The following is a 13,363-nucleotide window of genomic DNA, read 5'->3' as shown; positions in this document are numbered from 1 at the left end:
TCTTCTGAGTTGCATTCTGGTGAAGATGGCACAAGAATCTTGCCAGTATAGCAATGTGACAAAGGCTGTCAGTTTTTTTACAATATTTTTTTATTTAACATCCACATTCTAAGTTTTCAGTTAGTATCACCCTTTTAGCTTATCAAATTAGTAAAGGATATAACACTGAACAGTGTTGCAGCTGTAAACTGCAGTTACAATAGGGAGAAATGCCAATACTGCAGTGAACCACCAAAGTTTACATTAAACTTGCCTTTATGATGTAGGTAGGGAGAAGGTGAATGAGGAGTCTGCAGTGAGCGATGCAGTTGTGAATGTGTTTTTTGACTCTTCCTAGGTTTTTGCCTAGCTCATTGTGTTCTGGTCTTACTGTGTGTCTTATATTTTGTGTTGCTTACAACTTGCATATCGCTATTAGAATATCATGCAATGAGTCAGCATTGTGATTCCTTGCACTGATTCATTTGCCTGAAGGAATCTCAGTATTGTCTCCTGAACAAACATTCAAAAAGCTTTTCTTCCTCCCCTCTCAGCTCTTACCTTTTTAGATGAGTGAGTGGTGGTTAGGAGAACATCCACTTCTTTTGCTCTTTACTCTCCCTCTCCCTCTCTCTCCACCTGAATCCTGGCCATGCTTTGAAAACCAGCCCGAGTTCTTCATTAAAGCTCTGATTTCCTGCCCTCCCTCTGTGCCATAGACATTCCAGGCACCATATACTTTCTGCCTCAAATCCCCACTCTATCTTCCTCTCCTCTGGTCTAGTACATGCTGCTGTCTGCCTCTTGACTGTCTCACTTTTCCTACTGGAACCTGCTTCTGTATCCATCCAGCCTAGAAGTCCTTTGCCTGAAAATTCCTCACTTAGATCAAATTACCTTAGGTCTCCTATTCAAGTAACTGCTTTCAGGATGCCTTTCCCCATTCTACTCATGTGGCCTATGCTCCTTGCTCTTACTACACAGTCTTTTGATTTTGTGTTCGTGCAAACTAGCCATATAGGGCAAGCTGGTCTAGTTTTGTTTAAATGGTGGTCTTGTCATCTGCCACTCAGATTTTTGTCATCTTTGGATTCTTTCCAGAGTTGCTTAGGCTGTTGTTTTTGGAGACTGAATAGGAAGTACCACTGGGCCAAGAACCAAATTTCTACAGGATCCCATTCAGACAACTTTCATTTAAAGATGTTTGTACTCCATTAACAGTTAATTCTTTTACATCTGTGCAATTACTCTGTAAAACAAATGTAATGCTAAGAATACAGTCTACTTCCATTGTTCAGTTCTTAATTTTAATTGAAATATTAGGGAGAACTTAGTAAATTGCTATGAAAAACATAGTTTGAGTGAAGACTGTTGTTATTAATTGTTTTCATGACATAAAGATGTTTAGAGAGATCTTGAGCAAGATAGTTATGCTTACCTGATCTTTGTGCTAGAAACCAAGAAAATGGTTAGCAAATGACATTTATAGATCTTGTGCTACTTACTTATCAGACCTATAATTTTCATATGAAGTGAAGCGATACTTCTGTACACTAGCTCTAGTTCAATACTTTCTAACTATTAGATTTTCCATAGCTACAGAATAAACAAATAATCCCTTCTGAGGGGAATTAAGGTGGGAGAAAAGAAGTTAAATTAATTGTTACTTCAGAGAGGATAAATTTCCTATAAATTGATGTTGCTCAGCTAAAAATAGAAAGCTTCTTTTGCATAAGAAAGCTTAGATTCTTCACTAAAAAATACTGTTGACCACAGGGAATATATTGACTTAACTATCGTGCACATACTCATATTTTTAAATAATTTATCACACTGAATTTAGTACTGGGCTTTGACTTGTGTACGTGACAATTTATGTAAGTGGTAGAGGATAATTTAGAGAATGCAAGCAAGCGTTCTTAATTATTTATCTTCTGTAAAGGTGGGTATACATGGTCATTCTTCAGTGCTTGCTTTTTAGATTAGTTTGAGGCTACTTTTGGATCTTATTTTTTCACTGTCAACTAAGTCCTATTCATATCAGCCCAGTAATTGTATAACTTTTTTCTTTACTGCAATAAATTTCTTCTGTACCAAAATGCACTATAAAGTAATGATGTGTCTTATGTGCCTTCTAGGAGCATTTATTCCTGGAGTTCCTGTACAGCCAGTGGTTTTACGTTATCCAAACAAACTGGTAAGTTCAGCTTGCAGTAAATATGGGGCATTTTCCTCTAAATACATTGGCACTTCTCTAATCTTTTAGGTTACATAATCAGGTTTGGAAATTTGGAAGGCATTCATAAATGCTTATTGGCTAAGTATGTATTCCTTAAGCCTCTAGCAATATAAATAGTCTTAACTGAAACAGTTTAAATGTTTCTGCTTTTATTAGGTTACTCCTTTAAAACAGTGCTCTGAAAGTTATTCAGGTTGTTACAAGAAGTACTGTACAAATGACAAGACAAATGTCAATTTCTGTCTAGGATCCGTGTTCCCATGTGCTCCCTGTTAACTGCAGTGCGTGCTGGAGAGTTCTCTTAATATCATTTATTGCTGGAAGATGCTTCCTGCCTGTGGGGGTGTTAGTCACAAATTAACGCAACTGGCTAAATGATAATAGAATAAAGTGTTGGGGACCTCGGCACCTTTATAAGGTGTCTCGTTGTCCATGTTTTACATTCACTGTGCACTTGGCTAAGGAATGCTAGACACTAGCTAATTTGGAGTAGTCCTTCAGTATAAATCAGTCATGTAAATTATACATGCAAATTATAGTGTTTATTTACAATATCTAAATTAAACAATTGTTACAAATGCTTGTAAAGATATAGGCAAATGTATGAAGACAAAGGTCACTTGATCTGCTTCAAGATCAAGCCTACAGGAAAGCACAAAAGAGGGATATTTTTTTTTTAATATTATTCAGTTTACTTTATGTAGATACTTTCCTGTCCTACTGCAGCCAGAATCCTGTCTGTCTACATTCCTTGGTTAATTAGAAGATGCTTCCTAGTGAACTTTGCTAGCTTTTATACTTGAAATTTCTTTTTGAGCCCTCTGGGGTTATTTTCAGGTCCAGTCTGTCCCCTCCTAAAATAGAAGTTATTTAGGGGAGGATTGGAGGAGTGTTAGAAGTAAAACAAGGACTACCTTGCCTCTTTGCTAGTGCATGTCACATCAGAAGGTCTCATGTCATCTCTCTTTCACTAGCCCATTAACAACCCCTCCATCTAAGGAAGGATTTCATTTCCTCTTGGTACCTGAGTGCTTATGTTTTAAAGTGTTTCCATCCATTCTTCTTTCTGTCAATTTACCGGTTGATATAAAACATAACACTTGATTAAAAAATAAAAGAACCTAAGCAATGTTAATATACATAGACCACCACTTGCTCTTTACTGAGACAAGGTGTGATGGCAGTCAATTAGTTCGCAGTAACAAACCCAAAAATTATCTTTGCAGATGCTGTGACAAGTATAGCAGCCTGTTATGCTCGCATAATACTAAGTGCATTGTAGCAGGTTGCCTGGGACTTTTCATTGCATAATTGTTTTATTTTGAAGAAGAAAGATTCTTTTCTAAAATATTTTTAAACCTTTGTTGCACTGCCAGTTTAAATTGCAAATATGCATGTGCCTTATGTCATACTTAATATACCTTGTTACTTTTGGTTAATAGTAAACATATTTATAACAATATCAAACAACATAAAGATATCAAACGCTAATTTGCAAGTATCTTCAAAAATCCGTTTTCATACTGAAATGTCCTTATTCCCCATAGTACATAGTATGCAATATTTGTAAACTAATATTAAAAATTCCTAATATTCTATTAACAGAAATTATGAGTTTTTTACGTTGAGGTAAATCAATGTAAATTTTACTGAAAATTTTCATAATGTTTTTTATATTATTGCAAAATGACATAAAAGAAACTGTAAATATTTATATAGATATCCATTGCAGTTGACCTGAATCTGTATATGGAACTTTAGAGCAATTAAAAGTATTAGGAAAAAGTAAAACACTTAGGTTTTCAGTGCCTTACTGAGTCATTTAACCTCCTAAGGTCTACTTCCACTAAGCATTAATGGGGGAGAATAATTGCTATTACTGTTTAATTTTTGGTTAGCTGGGGGCTGCAGAAGAGTTGCAGCAATGTTAGAGGAGAGGAAGGAGGAGTATGATATGATACATGAAGGTGAGATTTATTTTGGTTAGGATGCAGTTAAGAGTTGGTAGCAAGTAAGAACAACAGAGCAGGGAGAGAACGTTTTTCATACACTAAGACAGCACTTCTAGCACACTTTAATTGTCTCTGGCTTCCTTTTTGTTGCCTTGTTTGACTGCTGCATTATTATAATTTTAGGTTTAGAAAGGAATTTCTTAAGATCTTTGCTTAGCCAGTGAATTCCAGATATGCATTGTGTGCAGTCACCCCACTGCTTTTAGCTTGAACTTCTTGCTCTGTTTTACCTTCAGAGCTCTGAGTTCCACAGTACAGATGAGAACAGTCTTGAACTTGAGTGCAGCTGACTGTTTTGGGAGGCCTTTGAAGATCAGAGCCTGGGGTGAATGTAGTAGGTGTATGCACTCTTACATGTTTATTTCCTTGTACTCTATTCAAGAACTAAGTAAAATACTACTGTTCTGCAGTGGACTGAAACCTGTGGCAAAAAAAGATGGAAATTTAGTTCTCTTCTAGCAAATAAATCTAGTTCTGGTTGCCATGAAGAACTCTTTTCCTAGTCAGAGTTGCCCCCTGCATACCTTTCTTCTTCAAGCTTGTGATTGTTTGCAGTAGACGATGCTTCTGGTCCTGTGTTGATGTTTCTTTAGGAGTAGAATGTTAGTATGTTGCTCCTCTTGATGCGTGAGCAGAAAGAAATTGTAAGGCTTAAAACATTGATCAGACTTGAAATTCAAAATTTGCTTCTGTTTTATCTAGTTTGGTAGTATTTTGCCTATTGGATGCTAGACAGCTATTACCTATATTCTAATTAAAAGAAATGCTCTAATGTCCCCATCCATAGGTTCTACAGCAATCCTTTTTGCACTTCATTTTTACACTAATTTTCTTTGTGTATACAGCTTTCTTTTCCTTCATTTGAATTTTCTGTCAGGTAATTATGAAAGGCTATATACCTGTTTAAATATCACAGAGCCATTTAAAAGGTATTTTTATGTCCAAGTGTCTTCACAGGTAACTGTTCTATTTGATAAGAGGTTTGGCAGCATCTCTTGTGCAGCTTTGGTTTATCAGGGTTGATTGAGCATGTAAAAACACAGCCCATCTGCTGCTTGAAGCTTGGCATGATTCTCAGTATCTTCGTGTGTCAAATACAAATTATATGGAAGATGTACTTCCACACAATTCAAAGGATTCATTATCTAGATGCAAAAGTTTCAAAGTGTACTCAGAATGCTATCAAAGTGAATGCTGTCCATAAGAATAAGCTGGTAGCTGTGATTAAATGTAAAAGGTATCTAAACTAGGTACGGAAAATACCACTTCCCATCTTCTGCTTCCTGTTTTTATCATAAAAATATTGGATATGCTAGCAGGAGTCTCCTACAAAATAGGTCTGCCTCTTGCAGAACAGAATCCTGTTTTCCACTACATAGCATTTATAGTCATCATCCCTGCTGCATCCTGATGTTCTCGATGAGAAAAAGCATGCATGTCTGCTGTGACGTTCACATTGGGAATTTCTTGCAGGATTGTTGATAGTTATATGACTTGTTTGAGTTTGTCTTGCCAGCTAGACAGCACAACAGCTGGATTCTGAAAATACCTATTCACTTTTCAGTGATCCATTGCCCAGGCAAGGTACCTTTATACAGCTCACTTTTTTCTTTGTCTCCTTTTACACTGTTGGAGCAGTCTATTTTTATGCTCATATGTCGATTGCTAGAGATGGAATCGTTCTTCATCATGTTTTGTTTGATTTAAATTAATTGTTGAAAGTCAAGATGTAAATTTTTAGTAGTCCTTCTGATATATTGACCTTATTCCAAGCTGTTGATCTATCACATTACTCACGTTTTTCACCTTTTATGGGTGTGTTGCTTTCTTTCATTTTTACTTGTGACAGCCTTTTTGCTCTAAACGGTAATTAAAACGTGAGTTTGACTTGATTTTTCAAGATCATGGCACATGTGATTATCAAAACTCTGAAATGGTTTTGGATGGTAGCATAGAACGGAACTGGAACATTTTCAGTAGGTTGACAGAAATACCTTTCTGATCTGGTCTTTTAGAAACCTGAATTTACTGAGTCCTCTTGTCTTTCCATTAATGACTTATACATTTTTTTCCCCAGTTGGTCAGAACAATATCTTGGAACTCATTTTCAGGTTTTTGGATTCTTACTTCTACGCTTAAATCTAGTCTCCGAGTATTGCAGGGTGTTTTTGTATGCTGTTTCTTAGTCTTACAGTTAAAAATGTGATGATCTTTACTGTCATATTCCTTCTTGTCACCTGTTAGATACTCGTTTCCAGGTGTGTGTTCCCTTTTTGCTATTTGCATCTTTTTCACTTCTTTCACTGCTATTTGTCCTCTCTTAGTGTTTTACACACTGTTCTTCTCAGCCATCTAAAGGTGCTGCTGGTCTTGCCCAAGACTAAATTGGTCTTATAATGTACCTTTTGATTCTTGGATCAGGTAAGTGGATGTGTACCGTCTGTGAGTAAAGGCAACTGGAAAAATACTGTTTTGAGGTAAGACACAAGGTCTTACTTGTCCTGCTGCTTCATGTCAGTTGAGCAGAATTCCTTTCAGTCATCTCCACAGGTCCCAAACACTTCAGAAGCATTACAGAGTGTTCATATCTATTGCTGGGAGGTCCAAGTAAAGTGTAGGGACACTGTTGAGCAGGATGGGTTAGGAAAATACACATGGACTATGCATATCAAGGAACATCAGCTTACAGTAAATTACTTACTTTTCCAAGGCTAACAGCATTTGAAGAATCCCTGGATCTTTAAATGTTTTATGAATATAGATATTCTGTGTTTAAGAGCTGGTTACTGGGTGTTTCCTAGCTACATAAAAGGTAGGCTGATTCCTATTGGGGCTAATAACTTTTGCAAAGAGGGTGTTGAAGTTTCCGTGAAAAACTTTTAGTCATATGTCATCAGTTATACTATCTATAATGTAAAAAAAGGTTAAAGTACAATAATTAATTGCAACTGTCATGCTTCTTTTCTTAGGATACAATCACATGGACATGGCAAGGGCCAGGAGCGTAAGTAGTTTATGTTTTATTGCTTATATCATGATTGCTTTCCTTTGTTAGTTTTTATTTACATGTCTTATAGGCATATATAGTCAAGTAGTAATTGCTGATTATTGGATTATTCTTTGGGATTAATTTGTGACTTTTATCTACTATTCCCTAATTATGATAATATTCAGTTAGAGGAATCCAGGTATAAACAGTGTAATTCTGCTGCTGTGATTTTGGTGGTTTGCAGAATGGATTTTAGGTTTTTATTTCAGGTTGGTTTGTTTGTTTGTTTTTAAGCCACGTACCTGAAGTAAAACAACTTGCTTCTGTTTTACATATTTTATTGCCTGCAAATTGATTCGGTGTGTTTCTGTGTAAAATCTGTATGTCTATTTCCTGTATGTCGATTGAAATTGGTCTAGTCCCACGGAAACAGTCAACCCACTCAGGGAATTTGGAGATACTGTTTCTATTATCTTGCCTGAACGTAACTCTGATTTTTTTATTTTTTTTTTACCAAAGTTATTCTAGAGGTTCCTTAGCAAACTCATGTAATGTAAAATATTAAATGAAGCAGTTCTTGCTTGCTTAAAAAAAATATTTTTTTAGCATTATTTTCATGCTGGGGTTGGAGTAGAAGTTCTAAAATGTTTATATGAAGACCAAAACAAGAAATTTTGAACCCTAGGTAAAGGGGAGTTGGATTCTATGGTTAATGGCTTGCCATTAGCTGCCGCCTCCTTGGGAACTATTGTTTTGAATGTCCTGCCTGAGATTGTATATTTTAGTAGTAACGAGGAAACCATTGGAATTAGCCAAGATTCAAGTCATTTAGAATTTTGTCAATTAATTTTGCACCTTCAAATGGACTAGGAACCAGGCCTAATTAAGGACATGTCTAGATTTGGAGACTTGAGGAAATCATTGATCACTTTTAAAGGTTCAGCTTTCAGTTAAATTGTCACGTTGGAAGTAGATGAATCCATGATAGTGTCTAAAGTAAGTAGGTACTGCAGCATTTACTGCATGCAGGGATTTCTGTTCTCTCCTTGTGAGTTCCTGCCTCTTTCCTTGCATTTCCACTGCAGTTCAGCTAGCAAATTAACTCAGGCAGAGAGGAGAAAGGTGAGTAGCTTGCTTCTAGCTTAGTGTCCTACCTGAGGAGTCAAGAGCATATAGAAGGAGGAAGAAGAGGGAAGGAACTTGTAGGTGTGTTGCCTCAGATCACTTCAGTGCGTACAAAACCCTTATTCAGAAGTGCTGACCTCTGCTAATAAAATTAAATTAAAGCTGAATCAGAATCTGAGGCAGCATGTGATGTTATGCAAATTCACTGGGTCAGTTTAAATTACATCTCTGTTTAATTAGGATTAATTCTCCGAGTGACCTAAAATGTATTTCCGATGTCTTAGCAGAATATACTGTTAAGACTGATACAGTCTTCACTTTCTCAGCAAATATCTCTCTTCTTCTGTTATAGCATTAGCCAAAACTTAATGTGGAAATGATGATGTATTGAGGAGTATTCTGTTTGTTCAAAGTTGATGTAGCCTATGAAATGGATTGAAAACTTGTCACATGGAAACTATATACTTTCTTCCACTTACGGAAAGTAATGTTTTTACTAGTTTGACAGTATTCAGAGCAGATTAACTGACTCTACCTTGAAAACAAAGATTAACTATAGCACACAACCTGAATTTTCTCTACATTGGACTTGAGTTAGATACAGGTTCTATCAGGTTTTTAAATTGATATTTATAATTTAAGGTTTAATCTTTGAGGATTACAGAGAATTGTCAGAAAAGTTTACTTGTAATTTATTGGAGTTTTTTAATGCTCTTGGACAAGGACCTAGAAACCAGACTTTCATGTTTCCTGTCAGTGATGTAAACTTCAGATCACAAGTTCCGCTGTGGTTCTTGCTTCTTTTGCTTTGATGTGTTGGAAGTACAGTAGGAAAGAATGGGGGGAAAAAAAAGGTGTTGCAGCCCTGAATGAGTGTATAGCAAAATGCGTAGGGTGTTGCTTCTAGGAACTGCACTTTATCTGCCTAAGAGAATTTTGACCAGCCCTCCCCTCACAGTGATTGAGTGCTGTAACTACCTAGATACTATATAAAATGTGGTTACTGATGCTGTTCCCTAATTTAGGTTTAATAAATCCTTTCCTGGATTTGAATCTTACTGCTTTCTAAGGTCAAGTTTATTCCAGTATCTTGTGTCTTAGGCTACTAAAACACATGTACTGCATTTCATTAACAGACTTCTGAAGTATAATGAACTTTGATTCCAAACCAAGGTAATGATGAAATCTTAGTGGTTATAATTAATCTTGCCAGCTCTATGCTGAATACAGCGTTTTCCTGAAACAGACTTACTCTTTCTTTACACACTACGCATACATCATATCTTACTGTATGTATTAGTACCAGTATATCATATTACTGCTTTCCTTCCTGCTTTTGGGTATCTTTTAGATGCAACTTCAGTGTAAATTGCTTTTGTTCCACCTTACAGAATGTAATGCATAAAAGTATGCTCAAAGACCTTTTCTGTTAATTTTGTATCTGAATATGATCATGCCTACAAGTAGGAATGTTACTTGAAGACTTTGGAGCATAATGTACTACTGTTTCACTACATGCAAATTTTTTCCTCCATCCTTTTCCTTTTTTTTTTTCCCCTTTTAGGTTAGAAATTCTGTGGCTTACTTTGTGTCAGTTTCACAATTCTGTGGAAATTGAGGTCAGTAAAAAAAACCCAGTGTATTCTGAGCAATATCAGAATACATAATATTGTACTTAATTCTGCAATAAGAGTTTGTATTCAAACTTCGTATGTTAACACAGTCTGTAAAAACAGGTTAAAATACCACTTATATTTTAGACAAAAGGCTTCTGTATCCGAAAATGTAGCCTAAAAATGGAATAACAAAATATAGTTTTCCACTTGGCTTGAGACTTTACTTTCTTATTCATTTAAATTGAGTAGATAAATTCCTGACTGTGTTTAAAGAGTCTTTTGTGAACAAATTTCTTGTCTTTTAATCACCTGATCACTATTCCAGCTAGTATACCAACTGTGTGTTTTAGATATCCAAGTGTGTGAATGCTCATGTACAAACTAAGGACTATCTTCTAGAGAAAAATCATTATAAGTGGTTTCTTGTAGGCCAGATAGGTTATTTAATATTTCTGGCTAATTTTTTTATTAGGCTGCACTGTTTACAATGTGAAATTGGAGAACACAAAGAAAATTTAAGTTTATGTGTATTCTTAACTTTGTTTTGAGGAAAACACTATGTGATCCTAAGGCTGAAGACTATTGTAATGAAAATGCGAAAACAATTAAAACCTTTCCTTTTAAATTGCTGTCCTTATGCATTTTACAGAGAGTGATTACATTTTTGTGGAGACCTATGGTGTTTTAAAGGTGTTATATAGGATATTTGACAGATGTTCTGCAGTTCTTTTGCTTGCCTTTTTTTTAATAATGAAGTAGCTACTTATCTCTGGCAAGGTAAATTAGTGAGAAGAATTACTACATATTTACATACACATAGTTGTTACTATTGTAACATATAACATGCTAATCACAGTATCATTGCTATGCTCTGTGTTTACTTATTTATTTATGCTGTAAATTCTTCTCAAAAATAATGAATGCACAGAATACCAGCCACTGAACAGTTGTATCTGTTGTAGAAGTTTGTGGTTTGTGTTATCACTTTAGTTGCATGTTTTCAGCTATTAATAGTATATTTAAAAAAAAAAAAAATTAAAAATCTTACTTCCAGAACAGTGGCCTGTTTTTGGTGGAAGGGCCAGGGAGCAACTGCCTCACGTGGGGATAAGACAAACCAGCTGATTGGCAGGATGCTGAGTTTCTGTAGCACATACAGAACTTGCACAAGGACAAGTTATGATCTTTGGTTGTCTTTTTAAAATTAAAAAAAAAAAAAACCAACAAGCTAGTGACTGTCTGAAATACTCCACGTTAAAGCAGGAGCTGGGAGAGGGTAGAGGAGCAGAGCTCTTTGCAAGGCTGCTCGCCAGTATGAGGCAGAGTACTTGAGAGCTACTTGTTGAATCTGTTTTTGTAAGGAAGTGCTGCAGATTTAGGAACGTAGAGGAAAAACGACTTGTTCTGTGTTCAAAGTCATGTTTTTCCCCTGGTCTCCAAAGTTTGTTGGCTTTTATTCCTGCTTTGTTCCATCAGCACAGGGATACTGGCAAATACCAACCAGCCTTTATACCAGAATTACTGCTGAGGGTCCAATAACTCAGGGAGATGTATAGCAAAACAACACAACTTCAGTATGTTTTTGATTAAATGATAGTTCGTACGGCCTAACAGCCAGCAATCAGGATCCCAAGTTTGTTAGTCTGGGCTTCTCTGAACATAATGTATGTTCTGGCATACCATACATGTTATCCAGCATGTATATTGAGAAGCAAGCATCTATGTAGATTTTATAATAGGTTACTATAAATATTGGCCCGCCTATCTATCCATCCTGTACTTGGAACTGGCATGCAAGCAATCTTGTGAAGAAGAAAGGGTATGTGATCACCTGCACATGTAGTTTTTTTTGGCTCATGTCAGTTTGTTTTGCTGGTCTGTCAGCTTCAGTGTTCATACATCCATCACGGTCTGCAGCAGCTGAGAGTTGTTCTTTTAGTTTTGTTAGTGGTGCTGAAATGATCGTGCTATTGCTGTCCAGTTAGGCACAGACATGTAGAACACTTCTGAAATTGCCTCATATTCAAACTTGTCCTGTGTTTGGATGAATGACTTGATAGCAATTTGCAACTCAAAGTAAAACGAATAGGTTTGGGTTTGGAACTTGAAGGAACAGTCTTTCCATCTCTGTTAGCTTCACAGTCTTTGTCCTTTTCCATATTACACCACATCAGACTGGTGTACCTGCTTGTAAAGCTAGAAGACCGGAGTCTTATATTTTCAATTGCAGTGGTGCATATAGGGAAAACTGTAGCAAAACCCAAAATAAAGTAAAGATTTGTCCATCACTGAATACTTCTAAGAAACAGTTAGACAAAGATCTAATGGCAGCATTTTGGGTACTGCTGATCATGCCATTATGTGATTCCTAAAATACAGCTACCTTTATAGTTATTGAGAAGTATTTGCTTAAATGATAAACTTTGTGTTTATTCCCCAATTCTTATTTTCTTTTTTAAAGACCACTGTGAAATTTCTGGATCATAATTCCCATTTTGTATTACTGATAGGTAATTATATGAAATATAACTAAGCTTATTACAATTTTGGCTTCTACTTCAGAAGCTTTCCACAGGATTATGAACATTTTGTTCACTTAGTGCATAAATTAACTCATTGCGTTGCACTGCTAAGGGAATTGTCTGTCTGGTACTGAGCAGGGGTGGGAATCGGAGTGATCCCTTCTTGTTCCTTCTATTTGAGAAGTTAGTTACTTGGCAGAAATGGGATGTTTTGAGGGTTTTTATATGCGAGACTAGCCGTGATCTTGGGGCTTACATCATATTTCAATGAACACTTAAAAACATAGCCAAAAGCTGGAAGGTCTTTTAATACGGGCCATCCCATTCTGAAAGCTGCCTTTTCTGTTGCAGGTCTCCAGCAGTTCTGGTTTAATTTTCCCCTTGCAGCCTCAACTGTTCTGTGATTCTGTGGCCATCTGAATTTATTTAGAATTTTTCTTTCAATTGAGTATTAATATCCAGTGTCCAATTTGAAGGAGAAATTTTTCAAAGCCTCCAACAACAGAAGATAAAAACACTTCTGATGTGTACGTTAAGCAGTCATATATGACTTCAAAATGTGCAGGGGGAACAGTAAATACCTGATGTCCTGAGAATTTGAATCCTTAATATTTAAGCTATAGAACAATTTTCATGTAGCAGGTGCTTTTCTTGGTTATCTGCAAAGAGCTGAACAATACAGGGTGTAAGAGGAAAGTTTGTGCAAGAAAATGCTAATATTTAAATTATTTAAAAATTCCTTACTTACGAAAAGTAAAACTCTATATTCCATCAGGTAAGAAGTGAGCAGAGTCACTGTTATATGAATGTCTAGAAGTATGATACATCCTTAAACATTTAAGAGTTCAATTTTTACTTTTTTTATAGTCCTCTTGTTAATA

The 13,363-nt window shown here is 36.0% G+C and overlaps 1 protein-coding gene across 3 annotated transcripts in view; it reads left to right on the top strand.

Moving 5' to 3' along the window:
• LPCAT1 (lysophosphatidylcholine acyltransferase 1) overlaps window positions 1-13,363 on the top strand; it is a 72,715-nt gene that overhangs the window by 20,687 nt on the left and 38,665 nt on the right. For 2 of the 3 annotated variants that reach the window (XM_075494166.1, XM_075494164.1), the window contains exons 6-8: window positions 2,118-2,176; window positions 7,200-7,234; window positions 9,909-9,963. In XM_075494166.1, the coding sequence (XP_075350281.1) occupies window positions 2,118-2,176; window positions 7,200-7,234; window positions 9,909-9,963 (149 nt within the window). The remainder of the gene's footprint in view (window positions 1-2,117; window positions 2,177-7,199; window positions 7,235-9,908; window positions 9,964-13,363) is intronic. The other variant, XM_075494167.1, reaches the window with a different exon arrangement.

Source organism: Mycteria americana, chromosome 2, assembly GCF_035582795.1.
Source record: "Mycteria americana isolate JAX WOST 10 ecotype Jacksonville Zoo and Gardens chromosome 2, USCA_MyAme_1.0, whole genome shotgun sequence".
NCBI lineage: Eukaryota > Metazoa > Chordata > Aves > Ciconiiformes > Ciconiidae > Mycteria > Mycteria americana.
This window is presented reverse-complemented; position numbering and strand designations above follow the sequence as displayed.